We start from the raw sequence: 16,305 nt of genomic DNA on the forward strand, positions 1-16,305 counted from the left end.
GTTTTAATTTTACCTTTTTGAAGAAAAACTCTACATATTCATGTAACTTTCTCAGAGGCTTCTGTAAACAAAGAATTATGTTCAGGGCCACTGCCAGAAATAAGATATGTCAGAGGTCTGTAACCCATTCAATAGAGGATCAGTCAATGGCCCAAGGGTACTTCCTTGCAAGGGAAAGGGTAAAATAACTGAGGTCAAGGCCTCAAATGCAGCTTTAGTTTTAATCATGTTGTTGATTTAGAGCATAACATGCCTTTTTTTTTTTTTTCCTTTGCAATTGTCAAAAAAAATTTTGCTTTTCTTGACATGTCTGTAATGACCCCCATGTCTGTTCATTGCACTACTCCATGCTGAGCTCATGGGCAGGGATGTACACCATCACTGAGATGCAAATATATAGGCTTTTCATGTAAATAGATTAGTTTCCCTCATGCTACTCTACAAACATGTGGAAAGAGTGAGGGGCAGGGAAAGTGAAAATGTCTTTTTGGTAAGGAAATCTTTCAGTAAAATCCATACACTTGGAAGCAAATTAAACCATTGGGGTAAAAAGTTTCGATACAATGATTTCTTAGATTTGGGAGCTAAAAGGGAAAAAGAGCACAGAATCAGCAAAAGAAGGGAGAAGACCCAAGTTTTCAATCCTCACTGGACATTTTGAGACAGTTGTTTCATAAAAAAAAAGATGTAAAGGTTCTTATTTCATTTTGCAATAAAACTAAATAATTTGTAAAACATCTTTGTGCATATGAAATGGAATCTATTTTTCCACCATGACACATTCTATCAATACCTGACTGACTGAATCCAGGTACCAGATGAAAGATCCAGTTGGCTGCCTTCCTCACCCAGGTACAAAAGGTCACAGTGAACTTGCTTTTAAATTACAGTACAAAAAAGTGCTATTGGCAGGGCTTTTGGGGACCAGGGCTGTATGATACCATTCTGCTGGCATCAGTGGACTCTCTCCCAATTCAAGAAGAGTTTGCTTCAAAATCATCTTCAAATAGCTCAATCAAAATCTTAAGAAAATTTCTAGATGAGCCAGTTCTTCTGTGGCCCCCGCGAACTGCGTACATGTGTAATTTGGACAGTTAGGAGTGCCAGGAAGCCTGTGTGTCCCAAACTAAGCACTGCACTGCGAAGAGGTGACAGGTGAGGCCATCACACGCACACAGAATACACAGCTCGTGCCCCTACATGTTTGACCATCACACAGCAACATCCTTTACGCAACATCCACGCTCATTCTCTGGCTTAGAGCTCTTTTCACATAAACTGCCCCTCCCCATTTTCTGCTGCTCCTGACACATTTCACCGCCTCCCTCTTTGGCCACAAGTGTCCAACATGAGCCCACTGACCCAAACTGCAGCCCACAAGGAGAGCAACACGGGCAGTAAGTCAGCAGTAAGGTCATGAGAGGTGAAACCCTGGCCCAAAGGATGCTGTGAAAACTGTAGGATTTCTGTTAAGGTGATGTCAGGTCTCAGGGAAGGTCCAGATGAGAGAGCAGGGGTGGGACACTACTCCCAGCCAATCTCAGCTGTGCAAATGAAACAATATGATGACCCTGTTCAGTCACAGCATCCATGGATACTACCTGATCTCCAAGGAGAAATGATTGATATCGTTAACAAGGTCAGCCTGACTGCAGCATCCTTCCCACATCACAAACTCTTTCAGCACACCACACAGTCCAGGACATGAACTAGGAACAGTAACAATCTTCATGTACTCGTGGGAGTTATGCAGCTCAAACAAACTTTGGGACTGCATTTCTGTGAAGACTGCTGAAGAGAATTAATCCCTTTGGGGCAAACATCAAGGATTTTTGATTTGGAGAATTATTACTCTGAATTCTGTATTCATACCTTGTGAATATGTTGTGAATAAACTCTACATTAAACAAATATACAATGATTAGAAACAGTCCATTTCAGGTTTGTACAGCAACTACTTTATTATTTTCAAATGCAAATGTTTGCATTGTTTGCTATTTTACAATTTTACAAACTAGGTATAAAAGACCATAAATAAATGACATAAGTTATGTGTACCTAAAATTCATGGAGGGGGGGAAAAAATTACAAATTAAAACAAAATAGAAAAATCTATATATCTAACCCAGAGATCATTCAAATGCATGAACCAAGAAATGCTGTTAGATTTTTTCAGTATGAACTAACTTATATGCCTCATACATTCTAATTTTAACCACAGTCCTTGCATATTCCAACATACTTGCAGTGATACAAAAAAATAAATGCACTCTCTTTTTATTTGTCTGATTAGTATTTCAGATTTTTTTTTCTTTTCTGGTTATGAAAATGTCACATAAAAGAAAAATACTGCTTTTTAAGTCCTGTTCACTGGTTACTTACCAGCTTTTTGTATTTTTAATACATAAGATCCATCACAAAATTAGCACAGCAAGAAAAACCCGGACAAACATCAACCAGTGGTGTGTGAGCAGGACAATTTCTTAACACACAGAGGCTTCTCGTGCGAGACAGGCCAGCAGTGACCTCTCCTCTCCCAAGGGGCAGCAGTGCCGTGGCACTCGCCTCCACTTGTCCCAGCTCCATCTGGAGCAGCCTATGGCTGCCCATCCCAGCACAGCTGGCACCTCCTGGTGCCCTGCCCGTGCCCAGCCAACAGCATCGCTGCCTTTGCTTCCCTCCCACAGCTCTGCCACTCCTCCTCTGCCAGAGCAGGCAGAATTACTGCTCCATGAGCTCCGAGGGTCACCAAGGAGGAGGAAGCAGAAGTGACTTCAGGACACCACAGCTCCAGTCAAGGCTGCACATCCAGACTGCCCAAGGTCTGCCAGAGCCAGCCCCTGTCCCACCTGGGCTGCACTGGTGGCCCCCAGCAGCCAGGGAGCAAGTGGGGAGCGTCACCTGCCCCACTCCAAGTACTCTGGCAGCCCCATGTTCCCTGGGTGCTTCCCCTCAGCTCCACTCCAACTACCTTACAATACACTAAGGTGGATTCCTTGGTAGGAACCAGTAAGTTGCAGCACTGTTCCTCGGGCCATGGAAGAAAGAGCGTCTTCTACTGCACTTCACCTGCTCTTCAATACCTGCACAAGGAACAGGACATACTTCACAACTGCCTGGCTAACTACAGTAACTTTACTGGCATTATTTGTTCCTCATCTGTGCTGGGAACCAGGGAAGTGTTCTGATTATTACATTACAAGATTTCACAGCTTGCACACAGAGCAAGGTGCTTCTGTGAATGGAAGAATTGCATATATTTGTTTGCATTCAACAAGTCTTTAAAATCCTATTTTTGCAGATAAAGAAGGCTACTTAAGAATTCAGTCCAGGATTACCAGTGGACGGAAATGCAGGTGTCGCCTCCATTACCTTGCCACTTGCAAACTGGTTGGTCTTGGTCATGAACAGGGTACTAGTACGAATAAACGACACTTAACAAAAACCTTTAGCACCCTTTAGATCCCACAATCCATAAATCCAAAACTAACTTGAAATTGCTCCTGTTTCAGGCTGCAGAACTACTCATTAGCGTGGCAGCTAAACAATACAATTACAGATACAGAAATTCAAACGTTTTTTAATGTGTGTGTTCTTGCTACCATTTCAGACACAAGCTATTGGCCTACTCTCATATGACAGGGGGCTCCTGCGCTTCCAGAGGTGTTCTCGGCACATTCACAGGCAGTTCTACACACGAGGTGCCTCGCACGCAAACACACGCACACAACCACACATACGCACCTTTCAGAGGAGACAATAATCCACTATCCATTCAAGGAAAAAAAAATATATTTATATCACTGCAATGGCACCTTCAGCGTAAAATGTCACCTCAGCAATGTACATAGGCAGCTCACAGGAACTGGGTTCTTTGCTGTGGCACCTGGCCTGGTGTCCTTGGTAAGATGTGTAGTGCTCCATCACCTGCATGTGTCCGAGATGGAGCGGTAACAGCCAGGGAGACGAGGAGAGGAAATAACAAAATATATAAATAAAACTGAAGGTAGGAAGAGAAGGCAGAAGGGGAGGAAAAAAAATCCAGAAGTCTGCAGGGCTTTGACACAGTACATTCCTCAAGTGACAACTGGGTGCTGAGTCTTAAAGAGTCAGTTATCGCTCAGTGGAGAAAAACAACAGAGTGGGTGGCCCGGAAAAAAAAAAATAGAGAAAGTAAAAGTCACACTCTCTTCAGGGACCGATGACTGCTCAGCATGTGTTTTCCAAAATCAGTGCTATGGAAGACGCAACTGTGGATCCAGAAGGCTTCATGTCTAGTCTATGTTCCTCCATGGTCAATACGATCAACAAGACAGGCTATGGGGCCGTGAAAGCAAAATCCATTTCCCTGCACAAAAGAGAACACAAATGTATTAAACCACATGTGCCAAGACAGACACACAGACCTGCCCGAATCCCTACTCCTGGATCTCCCGGAGAAGCCCTGCTGTGTGTAGCCAGTCCTTCCTCAGCTTCCCTCACACTATTTCAAAGTCTTGCTTCCATGGCATATCTTATATACAGACCTATAACCTATCTATCTATCTATATTTACATGTGCCACCTCTTTTTTTTAAATCTGCTCTCTTCCAGCTGAAATTACATTCCAGTGGATTCCCTTCATGGGCCAGATTTTATCACAGGGAACACAACCATCAGTGGCAGTGCTGAAAAACCAGCATCTGAGCTGCCTTCACAGTTTTCATTCTATAGGGACACAGTTTTCCATTTTGTGTGGAAAATATTGCACTGTTTTGAATTACCACTACTAGACTCCAAGACAGCAATTTTACAAACTGGCCAGAAAATTGGATGTATTTTGTTTTTAGATAAAAAGATGATCTCAACAGAATGCAACAGATTTACAGTGAGGAAACTTGAAATATCGCTGCACTTAAGATGCAAAAGATTTTTTCCTGCTGAAAGTACAAATGTCAGGTCTTTAAAATGAGTAACTACTTCTTATGTTGCCTGGCAAAATGACATTAAAACATGCTGGTTTAAGTAGTTTTTTTTAAAGAAATCTTAAATTTCTTGAAATGGAAAAGCTTTTATAAGTAATACCGCAGAACACTTTACACTGAGCTGTCATGACTTGACAGGATCCAAATTTAGCATTCCATATTTTGAACATGTTGTTCTCTGAGAAAGTTGGGAATGCAGGAGAGTTAGTGGTCAAAATCATCAAGTTATTGTTAAAAGTGAGAAAAAGTGATGTGAGTGACAATACAGTAAGTGTGACTTGTCCAACTGAGTGAACTGTTTTGGCTTTAGAATAAACTCAATTATTTAAAAAGTCTGACATATAAAGCCACTAAATCATTTCTGAATTTGCTGTCAGGGGCAGACCAAGACCAAAATATTATAGACTAAAGAACCAGTCTTAGCACCATCAAACTATAAATTTCACCTTCTTGACATTGTGCCTGGCACAGCTGAAATGAAATGTCTTTTTAAAGGACACATCATGAAAATCCTTCTCCTATTCAGCACAGTATAAATGGGCCCGTCCTGTCTCTTTTCTAAGGTCATCTCATCACTTTCTTCCTCAAAAGGACTTTAAAAGGAATCTAATTTATATAGTCTGTTCAGAAAGAGTAATAGAAACTTTAATATAAATAAAATTCAAACCTAAATGTGTTCAGAGCTTTCCTGGATAAAGCTTTATGCTGTGTGACCTGCAGAGGACAACCACATTCCCACAGCAGTCTCCTCCACCTAACAACCCAGGGGATCCTTTCACTCACTCAATCTCCCATCTGTTCCTTAGAGGAGGTGAAGGGCAGCTTTTCCAGCAAGTCATGCTCCATTTTTTTGGCCATACTTGCAGAGGGGCATCAGGCCTCAGCTATGCAGCCTGTACCTGGCACTCACACTCACAGCTGCCTCGATAATCCAGCCCACAGTGCTGGTTACAAGAGTGAATTTGGTTCCCACAGCTGATCCGACTGGATCACTATGTCTGAACTGTAACATTGCTGCATAGCACAGAGCTGTCACCCTGCCTGACACCCAAACTGCAAAACCAGGAAGGCTGCATGCACAGTCCCATTTCCTTCTGCTTCCCCTCCCATAAAACCCCTGACACTGCAACTGAAACTGGTCTTGCTAAAACATAAATATTGGTTCTACTTCTGCTCACGAGAGGGCAGGAAAAGTCCTTGGTTCTCCTCAGTGCATTTATGAGTATCCGTAACTTACAAGGTTATTGTTACTTCCTATGGGATCCACACGTGTGAGTTTTTCCATCCAAAACACAACTGCATCTCTACTGCTCTCAGTGCAAAGTGGGGTCGAGCTCTCAGCACTGAGCTGAGCCCTAAGACACACTCCTACACCTTGTCTGCACATCCTGACACGCAACATCTTGAGAGCAAGACCAGATTTTGAAAGAGTGCAATTTTCACTGTCATCAAATAGAGCAAACAATGGGAAACACTCAGCAATTAGTCTGGGAAACCAGCACAGGTTCTTACAAACAAGTTGGGAACCCCAAATAATACATACCACAGCATTTTTTACTTTCCCCCAACAGTGTCGAAATCCTAGCACAGTTTAAGAAATAAAGCACCATGAACATGTACCTTCTGTGAGGCAAAGGGAATTGCTTCTTGAAAGAGAAAAGAAGTCTGAAAGCTCCACAGCCACGATTGTCACAGCTGACTACTGGCAAGATGTTCACAAAATGTCTTTCAATTGTAGGCTTCAGCACGGCACAACAACAGCCAATAATCTCCCCAGAAGTCTAGTTTTGCCCAGTAATCCACAAGGTGGGTCACTTCATGTCTCAAGCCCATAAATGGGCAGATCACTAATTGGCAGGCACTGATTAGCCAAACAATATTCTCACTGAGGTTTCTGCAAGGTATTAGTGATGCATCAAGTCTGCAAAATATATCCTAGGGCAGATTCTTCATTCCAGTGAAAGATGCACATCGGTGGTTTCACCCACGAATAAAACACTATGGTTGTAATCCTACGGGTCACAGGGAGAAGGAAAGTAATGCTGTTGTTTTTTCAAGCACAGTATCTGGCAGCAAACATAGCATCAAAACTTGAATGTGACTTTATATTTATATAGATACATGTATTTTACATATCGTTGATCAACAGAGAAGTATGTTCCAAGAAACAATTTGTTCCAGGTCTGATCTAAAATGACGGCTCGTCATTTCTGGAGGACCCCCCCCCAACACACACGCTCGGCTTCCGCAATCTGTACATCAAGCAATGCTGCAGATCTTTATTTCGACGGGCGAGGAGACGAAGTAAAAAAAGTGCAGTTCTTCAATTAAAGTGCATGGATGAGGTAAACTAATTTCAAGAGTTTTGAGTTTATTCAGTACTGGCTCAGACGGGAACCATCCTGCCGTGCATCTGTTGCATTTGGGTGCGCATCGCTTGGACACTGCTCAGGATCTTGTTCTGGTGCGCGATGGCCGTGATCCCGATCCTCGCCAGGTCACTGTGGAAAGCAAGAGAAGAAGCGAGGGGCTGAGAACCATGGATCAGATGCTGGTGCAGAGAAAAATATTATGAGTCAACCACAAGCAACATTAGCAAAAGCAAGGCAGATGTACAGAAATGTTTAATTAAATAAGTGGAGGCATTTTAAAGTTATCCTCCATCCAAATGAAAGGCATTCCATTCCTTTAATGAGTGTAATGATATGCAGCACAAAGCAAAAGAGGCTGATTAAATCCAGATTTACCAGTTTTTTGTTATATCGCTGAGTACTTACTCCTGGTTCATATGCACCACAGCCTCTAGGGTGGTATAGCCAGCAGCTGTGAAGTTATCCTTGTATCGCTCCATTTTCATGGCTTGGAGCCAGTCACCGACAGAAACAACCGCTGAGAACTCAGGGGAGCTGGGATCCAGCAGGGCTGTGCTAGGTCTGGATGCCAAACAGTGAAAGGACAGAGAAATGGTGTCAGCTGGATCATGAACCACAAACCAAAGTTTGGTCTCTGCAACAATTATCCTCAGTGATGAGGGAAAGCAAGGGCGAGACGCTGTGCTCAACGAAACTGGTGGCTCTGCACATCAACGCAAGAAACTGAATAAAATGCAAAGGAATAGGCCAATTTTTGCTAAGAAAGAATCTGACCTTAGGTTTTTATTTTTGGTTTGAGACCTAATTTGAACCACAATGCTGCTTACAACTTCTACCTCAGATGCAACCAAGTTCACAGAAAATGCTTTTACTTCCACAAACAAAGAAGATGGCAATGCTGGAAGGCGTTCAGTCTGCTGGGTCTGTATCTCACGGGCAGCAATGCCAGACCTTGCCAATCCTGCATGTGTCAGACCTCAGCTCAGCAGCTATAGAAACACTACTGAAGTATGTGCAAAGGAACTGGGAGCTCGCACCCTGCCAGACTGGTTTGGAGGGTAAAACTCAGGGCGGGTTCAGATAAATCCTATTTCTAGCCAGGTCTGCTCAGAGCACTCAATCAAACTCAGGACAGCAGGGAGTTAATCCCCTCTTTAATCAATCCATTCCTGACTGTAGTGTGTGCCAGGAGTGGCGGGAATCACACGAGCTTTGATCTTTCTCTCTGCACTGTGGAATGTGCTTCTCATTTTCCCTTGCACAGATTTGCCAATAATTATTTTTACAAAATTTGCTTCTCTTATTAATATTGCATTTATTATTTCATGTATAGCATAAGCCCGTTTCATTAAACCACTATAAATTACTACTATCTATCTAATCAAAACAATTATCATTTAGCAATTTATCTGAAAATGCACATCAAAGATTAGGTGTGCAATAGCATGGTTACATCTTGCCTGAGGCACTGAGTACACACTGGTTATACTTGGTACAACTCTTTTACTGCACTATCTAACACAAGACCAATCATGGCAACCTATTTATATATAATTATGCTGCATGTATAAAGTCATATATTAATAATGTTATATGCATACTTGAAATTCATATTCCAAAGATGAGAAATATATTTATAAACAGCCATGAACATGAAATGACCTTGAATAGGCTATTAACTTACATACACAGACACAGAATGACCTTGAACTGACTATTAACTATTGAAAAATCTACATATTTTCAAAGAGCACCTCTAAATTGGAAAGAAAACAAAATGGAGGAGTTCATAATGTGGTTCTCAAATCAAATTATCACAGCAGATCATACTGTGATTCTCACCATGTAAATTATTTAAGCATCAAAGGAAGGATACATTTTTGCTAGGCTACCATTACAATTGGGGCAATTTGGAAGATGTGGTGATAGTGGCCTCACAAGGTTAATAATCCCTCTTCAGATAACATACATTGTAAGCAAGACTCACAAAGGGACCTACCAGTTTAAAAAAGGAACTAGCTTTTTTTACAGCATTGTTCTATTGAAGACTGAGACAGAATCGCTGTTACTCCTTCGCTGATTCAAGAAGCTTAATTTTGTATTGTCTAATGGATATTTTTGTACCTTCCCTTCTACTGAAAAATATATTCCCATTATCTTCCTCTTGTTTCTTTTCTTTTACGCTTTTTTCCCATATTTGCTGTAAGCAAATTTACCTGACAAAGACATTTTAAAAAAGCAGACCAAACCTGGTGTAAATTAGCAAAGCTCCTATTACTTCAGCAGTATTTCATCAGCTTAAACAAACTGCTGATCTGTCCCAACAGAGATATTTTGGTTTTACCCTACCACTCTGGGAGTTTCCTTCCTGCTGTGCTTCTTTTGCACGTACCAGGTATACCATGCTTAGCAAACAAAACAAATGTAGTGCGGGATCGGTGGAGACATGAAACTGGCTTTCCACAAAATTAAATTCAAATTCACATAAAAATTAATCCACACCTTCCCAATGCCCGCAAGGCGTTGGCTGTAATGCCGTAATGCTCATTTGCAAATCCTACACAAATCTAGGGTTTATAAAACTTGATGATGTGCTTTTCCTCAGAAAACCACATCACTCCTGTTAGCTACACTGCATGGGGATGACCCTACCCCATTCAAGCCCTTTCACCACGGGGGCAGATGGGAAAGACGCAGCAAACTCTGCCTTCCAACAGAGCTTGAACGCGTCAGAGCTTTTTCAGGACGTGCTTAAGGCTGTGCTATAAACTTGCTCAGCGTTGGTGCGATACAGCAACAGCTCTGCTCGTTCCATTTTCCTTCTCGCAGGGCTGGGCAAGCCTGGGGTGCCCCGGGGGTCCAGCAATGTGCCAGCACGAGCCCTGTGCTCGCTCACACAGTGCAGTGGCTGCTGTGCAGCCCTGCTCTGCAGAGCCACAGCGCACACCTCACACCCAGGACTCGCAGCTTTGCCTGTCACCTCCAGTGTGCTCCCTCGTCCATCCCCATTACTAAAGCACAGCTGACCTGGAGCTCTCACTGCCTGTCCTCTTCAGGCTGTTGGGGTTGCGGATGAGTTTGTCCAGCATGTTGACGATCTGTCCAAATTTAGGCCTGTCACTGCGCTCCTTCTGCCAGCAGTCCAGCATCAGCTGATGGAGAGCAATGGGGCAGTCCATCGGGGGTGGCAGCCGGTACCCTTCCTCAATGGCTTTAATAACCTATAAATGGCACAATTAGGAAGACATTAGAGAACATCAGACACTGCTCACATCTACCAGCTGAGTATCATTTATCCTAGGGCAATCCGAACTGTGGTAACAAATCCACAATTAAGTGAGACAACATGGAAAATTTCACTCAGACTCAGGCGGTTGGTGGTCTCAGAACTGTCATTTCTCCTCAGCAATTCAAAACTAAAAGGGTTCAGCATCCAAAGTAGATATCAGATAGAGGAGGGCAATGTATCACAAAAGAGCACATTGGATATAGGGATGACAGAATAGCCCTGGTTAGAATTAAGCAACTATTGTTGGACAGAGGGTTGGAGAAGCAACAGCTCTACAGGAAATCTTAACTATCTGTCAGTTTTGGGTGCAATATGTTGAAGATTATGTTTTCCCCATAATTTTTAAGGTACAGCAGATCACCCCCTCCCCCTTGTCCCCTGGGCTAGTTCATCTCTATGAGTAATACAGGCCTTGCAGAGAACCTGTTCTCTCACCACTATATGCTCTGAACCAAGAAAAGTAGAGATGGGAACCCTTTTGTGCAGCTTTACAGAAGTCCAACATAGCTTAAGCATGTATTTCATATTTAACAGAATCCAGAGAAACTCACAAACTGAAGTTACTTCAAACCCTCCAAAATGGGCTCCAGAGCTCAGTATTCTGATGTCTTTTTAGCTCCCTCAGGAGAATGGGATTCAATTCTGACATGACAGGGACACGACCCAAGAGCCTCCAGATCTGAATTAATCGATATAACACTGCTGGCAGCACTCACCATGAGACCAGAGACCAGGAGTGAACTGAGACTGAGTTGCACTAAATTCCCTCATTTAGTGCTTGTCCAATTAGTGGCTAAAATCCACTGGGAGGACAGCGTGAGGAATATGCTTGTATTATTAGCAGCTATTCAGTGACCACAAACAAAATGGCTCTCACTACTCCAGAAAGTATGAAGATCCTTTTGATCTGTCTTGATTCAACAGATACTGAGTATACTTTGAAATCCACTTCTGCTTTTTGTGAAAAGTACTGATTTTGCCATCATTAAGGAGAAAAAAAAGGCATATCTATGACATGTACATGTAAAGAGTGTGCAAGGACCATAATACTGGCTTTCCCTGTCCTGTTCAAGCCAGCTTTTCAACCTGGTCTAGCAGCACACATTAGTAGTGTACACCAGCCTAACATAAACAGCTCTAATAAAAACAGCTCTGTGTTTGTTGCAGTGAGCTCCACTGTGCTGTGCAGACATGCTTGATATAACCGAGACACATCTGGTGTTTTATTTTCTTGCTAAGTCTTGATGACTTCCTGTTAGCAAAGGAAGGCAAGATTGGGTGCCAGAAGAGACATTTCACATCAGAAGGAAATTAAAATTATATCCCCTGTTTAGATTAAATGCCATCCGCATCTAGACACTCTTTGAAAATGTTCAGCTCTACATAAGAAAGCAGATGACTTGTAAAATGACTTAACCACTCCCAGGACCATATATTCAGATTACCATTTTATTCTTCCTTTATACCCTTGTAAATCCCCTGGGAAAAGAATTACGGATAATCTAGGCTTCATTTTCACTGGGATTTTTTTATTTTCATTTAATAAAAATTCCATTAGCAAAAGCTCTTATTAGCATTATTATTAAATACTCTTCTGGAATAGCAGCCATTGTGCATGCTCCCTCTTGGAATACACTGAAGTAGTCCAGATGGTACAGTTAAACAGGACATGCATAATTTAAGAATGGTCATTTCCAAAAGCTGCTTTTTAATGTCCTCAGGGGGCAGCTATACCATTGTCACAAGGATGCTCTGACTGGTAATCAGAACTGGATTTCATACATGTTGATTTAGATATCCTACAAGAAATAAAATCACCTGAAAGAGTTACAAGCATAGCGGAGCTTCAAGAATTAACTAGCAATAGGAAGCCCAATTAAATTCAAATATTTTTTTCTTAAAGACATTTAATAAACTCAAGATTTAATATGAACATTCCAATCTCCCCTCTCCTGACAGTATTACGATCTGACAGATTAAATATATTAGTTTTCCTTTCCTCCATTTTTCTTTCTTACATTAATTGTTTGGGTTTTTTTTAATTAAAAAACCAAAACAAATAAAGCTGATACACAAGTTACAGACCCTAACTTGAAAACGCCCTATTCCCTGATCAGAGACCAGGCTTCGAGTACTCAAGGAATTTTAGTTCCAGAGAAGCTCCCTGAGAAAACAGGGGTTCTACCACCCGTAATATCCTTTTAAAAACCTGGAATAAACATCTTATAACCATATGGCAACTGACAGGGAAACACATCAGCAGACGTCTAAGGACAAAGGTAAAGGTGAGGTGAGAGGAAAGAGAGAGAAAAGGAAGAGGAAGCTCAGAAGGAGACTCACATCTTGATTGGACATATCCCAGTAAGGTCTTTCTCCGTAGGACATCACTTCCCACATGACGATGCCATAGCTCCACACGTCACTAGCTGATGTGAATTTACGGTAGGCAATTGCCTCTGGTGCAGTCCACCTGATGGGGATCTTGCCACCCTGTCACAAATAAAAGAAACCACAGGCTAGTGAGTCACTGACCCAGTAATGTGCGTGGCTGACACTGTTCTACACATTAAAAATACAAAATGCTTTTCGTACACAACTCCAGAATCCTTCTTAAAAAGGCATCCACTTTCTCTCTTGCTTGCCATAAAACTGTCAGATCCAACCAGGAGGCAATGCTGCCCATCTGTTTTCTTTAGTCACAAGGAGGCGAACCAGTAAATTGTTAAATGAATTTTTATCAGCCCTCCAAGAGATCTCTGCTTAGGGCTATGCTGAAGCCTGAGAACAAGCCAGGGGTTTTACAAAGTATATATTAGAGATTTAGTTGACAAAACAAACAAGTACACGCTGTTAATTACTATTTCCTTGCTTGCCTGTCTGACCTGTCTGGCCTGTTTCAGAAAAATGGGATTATAAACGTTTTGCTTTTCAAAAAGGTAAAATAAAGAGAGGAAAAACTGGAAAGATTTATGAATACGGTGGTGTTTCCCATGGGCAATATCCCAATTCCTACCAGAGATGTGAGATGGCAAGCAAGCCTCTGGGCTCTCCCAGACCCCGGGGGAGGAGTTCAACACCAGACCATGGTACAAAGCTGCTTTTGATACCTGTTGGAGAGAGCTGCCTCTTCTTACAATACTTCTTTCTAAATAAATAGAAAAACTTGGGCATCTGATATGGACCACTGAGGTCCTGCACTGTTTAAAAAGGAACTCACTCCATCCTGTTTATCTGATTTTGCCTTAGCTGAGTGATCCCAGGCCAGAGATTTCTCCTTTTGTTTATGCTAATATGTAAGGTGTTTTTAATTGAGCTTTTGGTTTCCTGCAGTTCCATCTGGGGAATGACTTAAGCTGAACAAAGGTTTTCGGGCTTTTTCATTTGCTTTTATGCTTTTTTGATTAAGTTTGTTTTGGTAGTTTTCTCCCCAACAACCTTTCAGATAGTTTTTATCCATAACTGAGTGCAGCATATGCATACTTAATGGTATATTGTTCTAGTATATCTCTCAAGTGTTTTATATGGACTTGTTCCAAAGCCAAGGGAAATCAAAAGGAGTCCTTCTCCTAGCTTCTTTGGCCTTTGTATCAGGCCCTTTGTGAATCAGGCTGTAGCAATATGTGCCTTGTGAGGCTATAGGATGCTCTCACTTTAATACTACTAACAAGAGCAGAACACACCATTCTCTTATAAAAGGCTGCTTTAAAAATGGCATTCTACTGCATTGTCTCTGGTTATGCAAAAGCTTTATTCCTCCTTTCAGACAGAGATGCATGGACATTATTTATACGTGGCTGTTGTTCTAAAAATTGTCAATAAGCTCTTTATATTTAGCTGCTTGAGCACAGTGGAGTTAATTCAAATTTTCCTGATCCTTCATTACTGATACCAAATGAAGACAATGACTATAAAGCAAATGTCATTGATTCTCTTTAATTTACTCTCGAGAGCAAACATAATGCTGTATCTCCACTTGCTAAATTTAAAGGGAAGCTTTTTAGTCATTTCTGTCTTGCCCCTGTGTACTTGTCTAAACTCTAATTTCCCCGAATCTAGCTTTCAGATATCTGCTTCTTCCACTTGTCACCCTTATGAGTGAGAAAAAGCAAGGCTGGCCAGCATTTAATACTATACTACATGAGTCTATCCTTCCCCATAATGAACTGTGAATCCATTAAAGGATGAGTGTTGGGATTAAACGGCAAGATCTGAGTGCTGCAAACAAACTCTGCACTGGAGAGAACAGATGGAGAATGGCAGATATTTAAAAATGAAGAAAATAAGCAATTAAAAAAGGAGACCTTATAAACTCTGACTTTTTTTCTTTGCGTGCATGTTGATATCAGAGGTGTTGGTACAAAGACTAGTAATGACTGGGATGTTGTTTTGTGGCCAGAACTACTTGCATTAGCCCTATTCCACATGCAGCATATTAAAATGGATTTAGCAAAATTAGTTAACAGTGGGATGCTGAAATGCAGATAAAATGGGAAAGAAACATAAAATGGGAAAGAAACAAAAAATGAGAATGCAGGCCTCACACTATTCCCAGTACAAATTATTTAGGTCAAATTTACGACTGGCTTCATGATGGGCAAGAGTGGATTTATATTATTTTTTTTTTTTGGTGACATGTCTTCACTTGCTGTATCAAACCTCAAGTAGGACTGGCCACTTGAAAACCATTAGGCACATTTGTAGATATCTGAAGGAACAGAAATCCAAGCTCTAATTTCCAGCATCAGATTCCTGTCATGCGCTCTACCACGCTGAAGGAACCAGAGGAATACAGTGGTCACATCCTCGGAGAAGAAATACTGATGTGGCCACTGCTGTAGCAATAATACTACATCAATTTATACCAGCTATGGAGTCTGGGCCAATGTTTACTTTTAGGTTGTGCTATAAGTTTTCACTTGTGACTGAGATTATTTTAAAACAAACCACTGTCACCTCCCACACAGTCACAAAACCAACATGTAGGCAAGACAACCCACTGGACATTTTCTTTCCCTGCTTACCCGTGTGGTATAAGCTGCTTCAGGGTCATCTTCCAGGACTCGGGACATGCCAAAATCAGACACTTTGCAGACCAAGTTGCTGTTGACCAGGATGTTGCGAGCAGCGAGATCCCGATGCACATAACTCATGTCAGAGAGATACTTCATTCCTGAGCCAATGCCACGAAGCATCCCCACCAACTGGATGACTGTAAATCTGCCATCATTCTTCTGCATATGGGGAAAGGAAGAAAATCACAGAGCATTAAGCTAAAAGCTGCATTATTGCCATTGCTGAAACTGGCAAAGAGCATAGCTCTGGATTCCCATCTTCTCTCAATAAAATGCAATGTTATTTCCTCACTCTCCTGACGAGTGTCTATAATTCACCAGTAAAGCAAAAACCCAGAGCTTCTGTCACAGCTTCCAGTGATGCAGTATCCAGTTTGCAATGAATCTGGTTTTAATGAGCCTACAGCACTGCGATGCTTTCAAAAATGGAGCAAATCAGAAGTGGTCCCATTAAATATGCTGCTATTTTAAAAATTACATTTATACTATATTCTCCCCCTTTATATTTATTCTGGTTTTCGACAGAAGCAACACCAGAAAACAGAATTTCCCAAGTACAGACATAATTTTTTTAAAACTGCTGAATTTTCAGTATCTTTCTGGGGGAG

At 41.6% G+C, this 16,305-nt stretch overlaps 1 protein-coding gene across 2 annotated transcripts in view; it reads right to left on the reverse strand.

Annotated features, from left to right (window-relative positions):
* Window positions 1–1,935: 1,935 nt before the first annotated feature.
* Window positions 1,936–16,305, reverse strand: part of EPHA4 (EPH receptor A4) — a 161,609-nt gene continuing 147,239 nt past the window's right edge. For both annotated transcript variants that reach the window (XM_017825571.1, XM_017825570.1), the window contains exons 13-18: window positions 15,647–15,856; window positions 12,966–13,115; window positions 10,364–10,557; window positions 7,742–7,897; window positions 6,585–7,465; window positions 1,936–4,348 (exon numbers count right to left, since the gene is read on the reverse strand). In XM_017825571.1, coding sequence (XP_017681060.1) covers window positions 7,351–7,465; window positions 7,742–7,897; window positions 10,364–10,557; window positions 12,966–13,115; window positions 15,647–15,856 — 825 coding nt within the window. In that variant the 3' untranslated portion in view covers window positions 1,936–4,348; window positions 6,585–7,350. The remainder of the gene's footprint in view (window positions 4,349–6,584; window positions 7,466–7,741; window positions 7,898–10,363; window positions 10,558–12,965; window positions 13,116–15,646; window positions 15,857–16,305) is intronic.

This window comes from Lepidothrix coronata, unplaced genomic scaffold, assembly GCF_001604755.1.
Source record: "Lepidothrix coronata isolate B3197 unplaced genomic scaffold, Lepidothrix_coronata-1.0 Scaffold120, whole genome shotgun sequence".
Taxonomy (NCBI): Eukaryota; Metazoa; Chordata; class Aves; order Passeriformes; family Pipridae; genus Lepidothrix; species Lepidothrix coronata.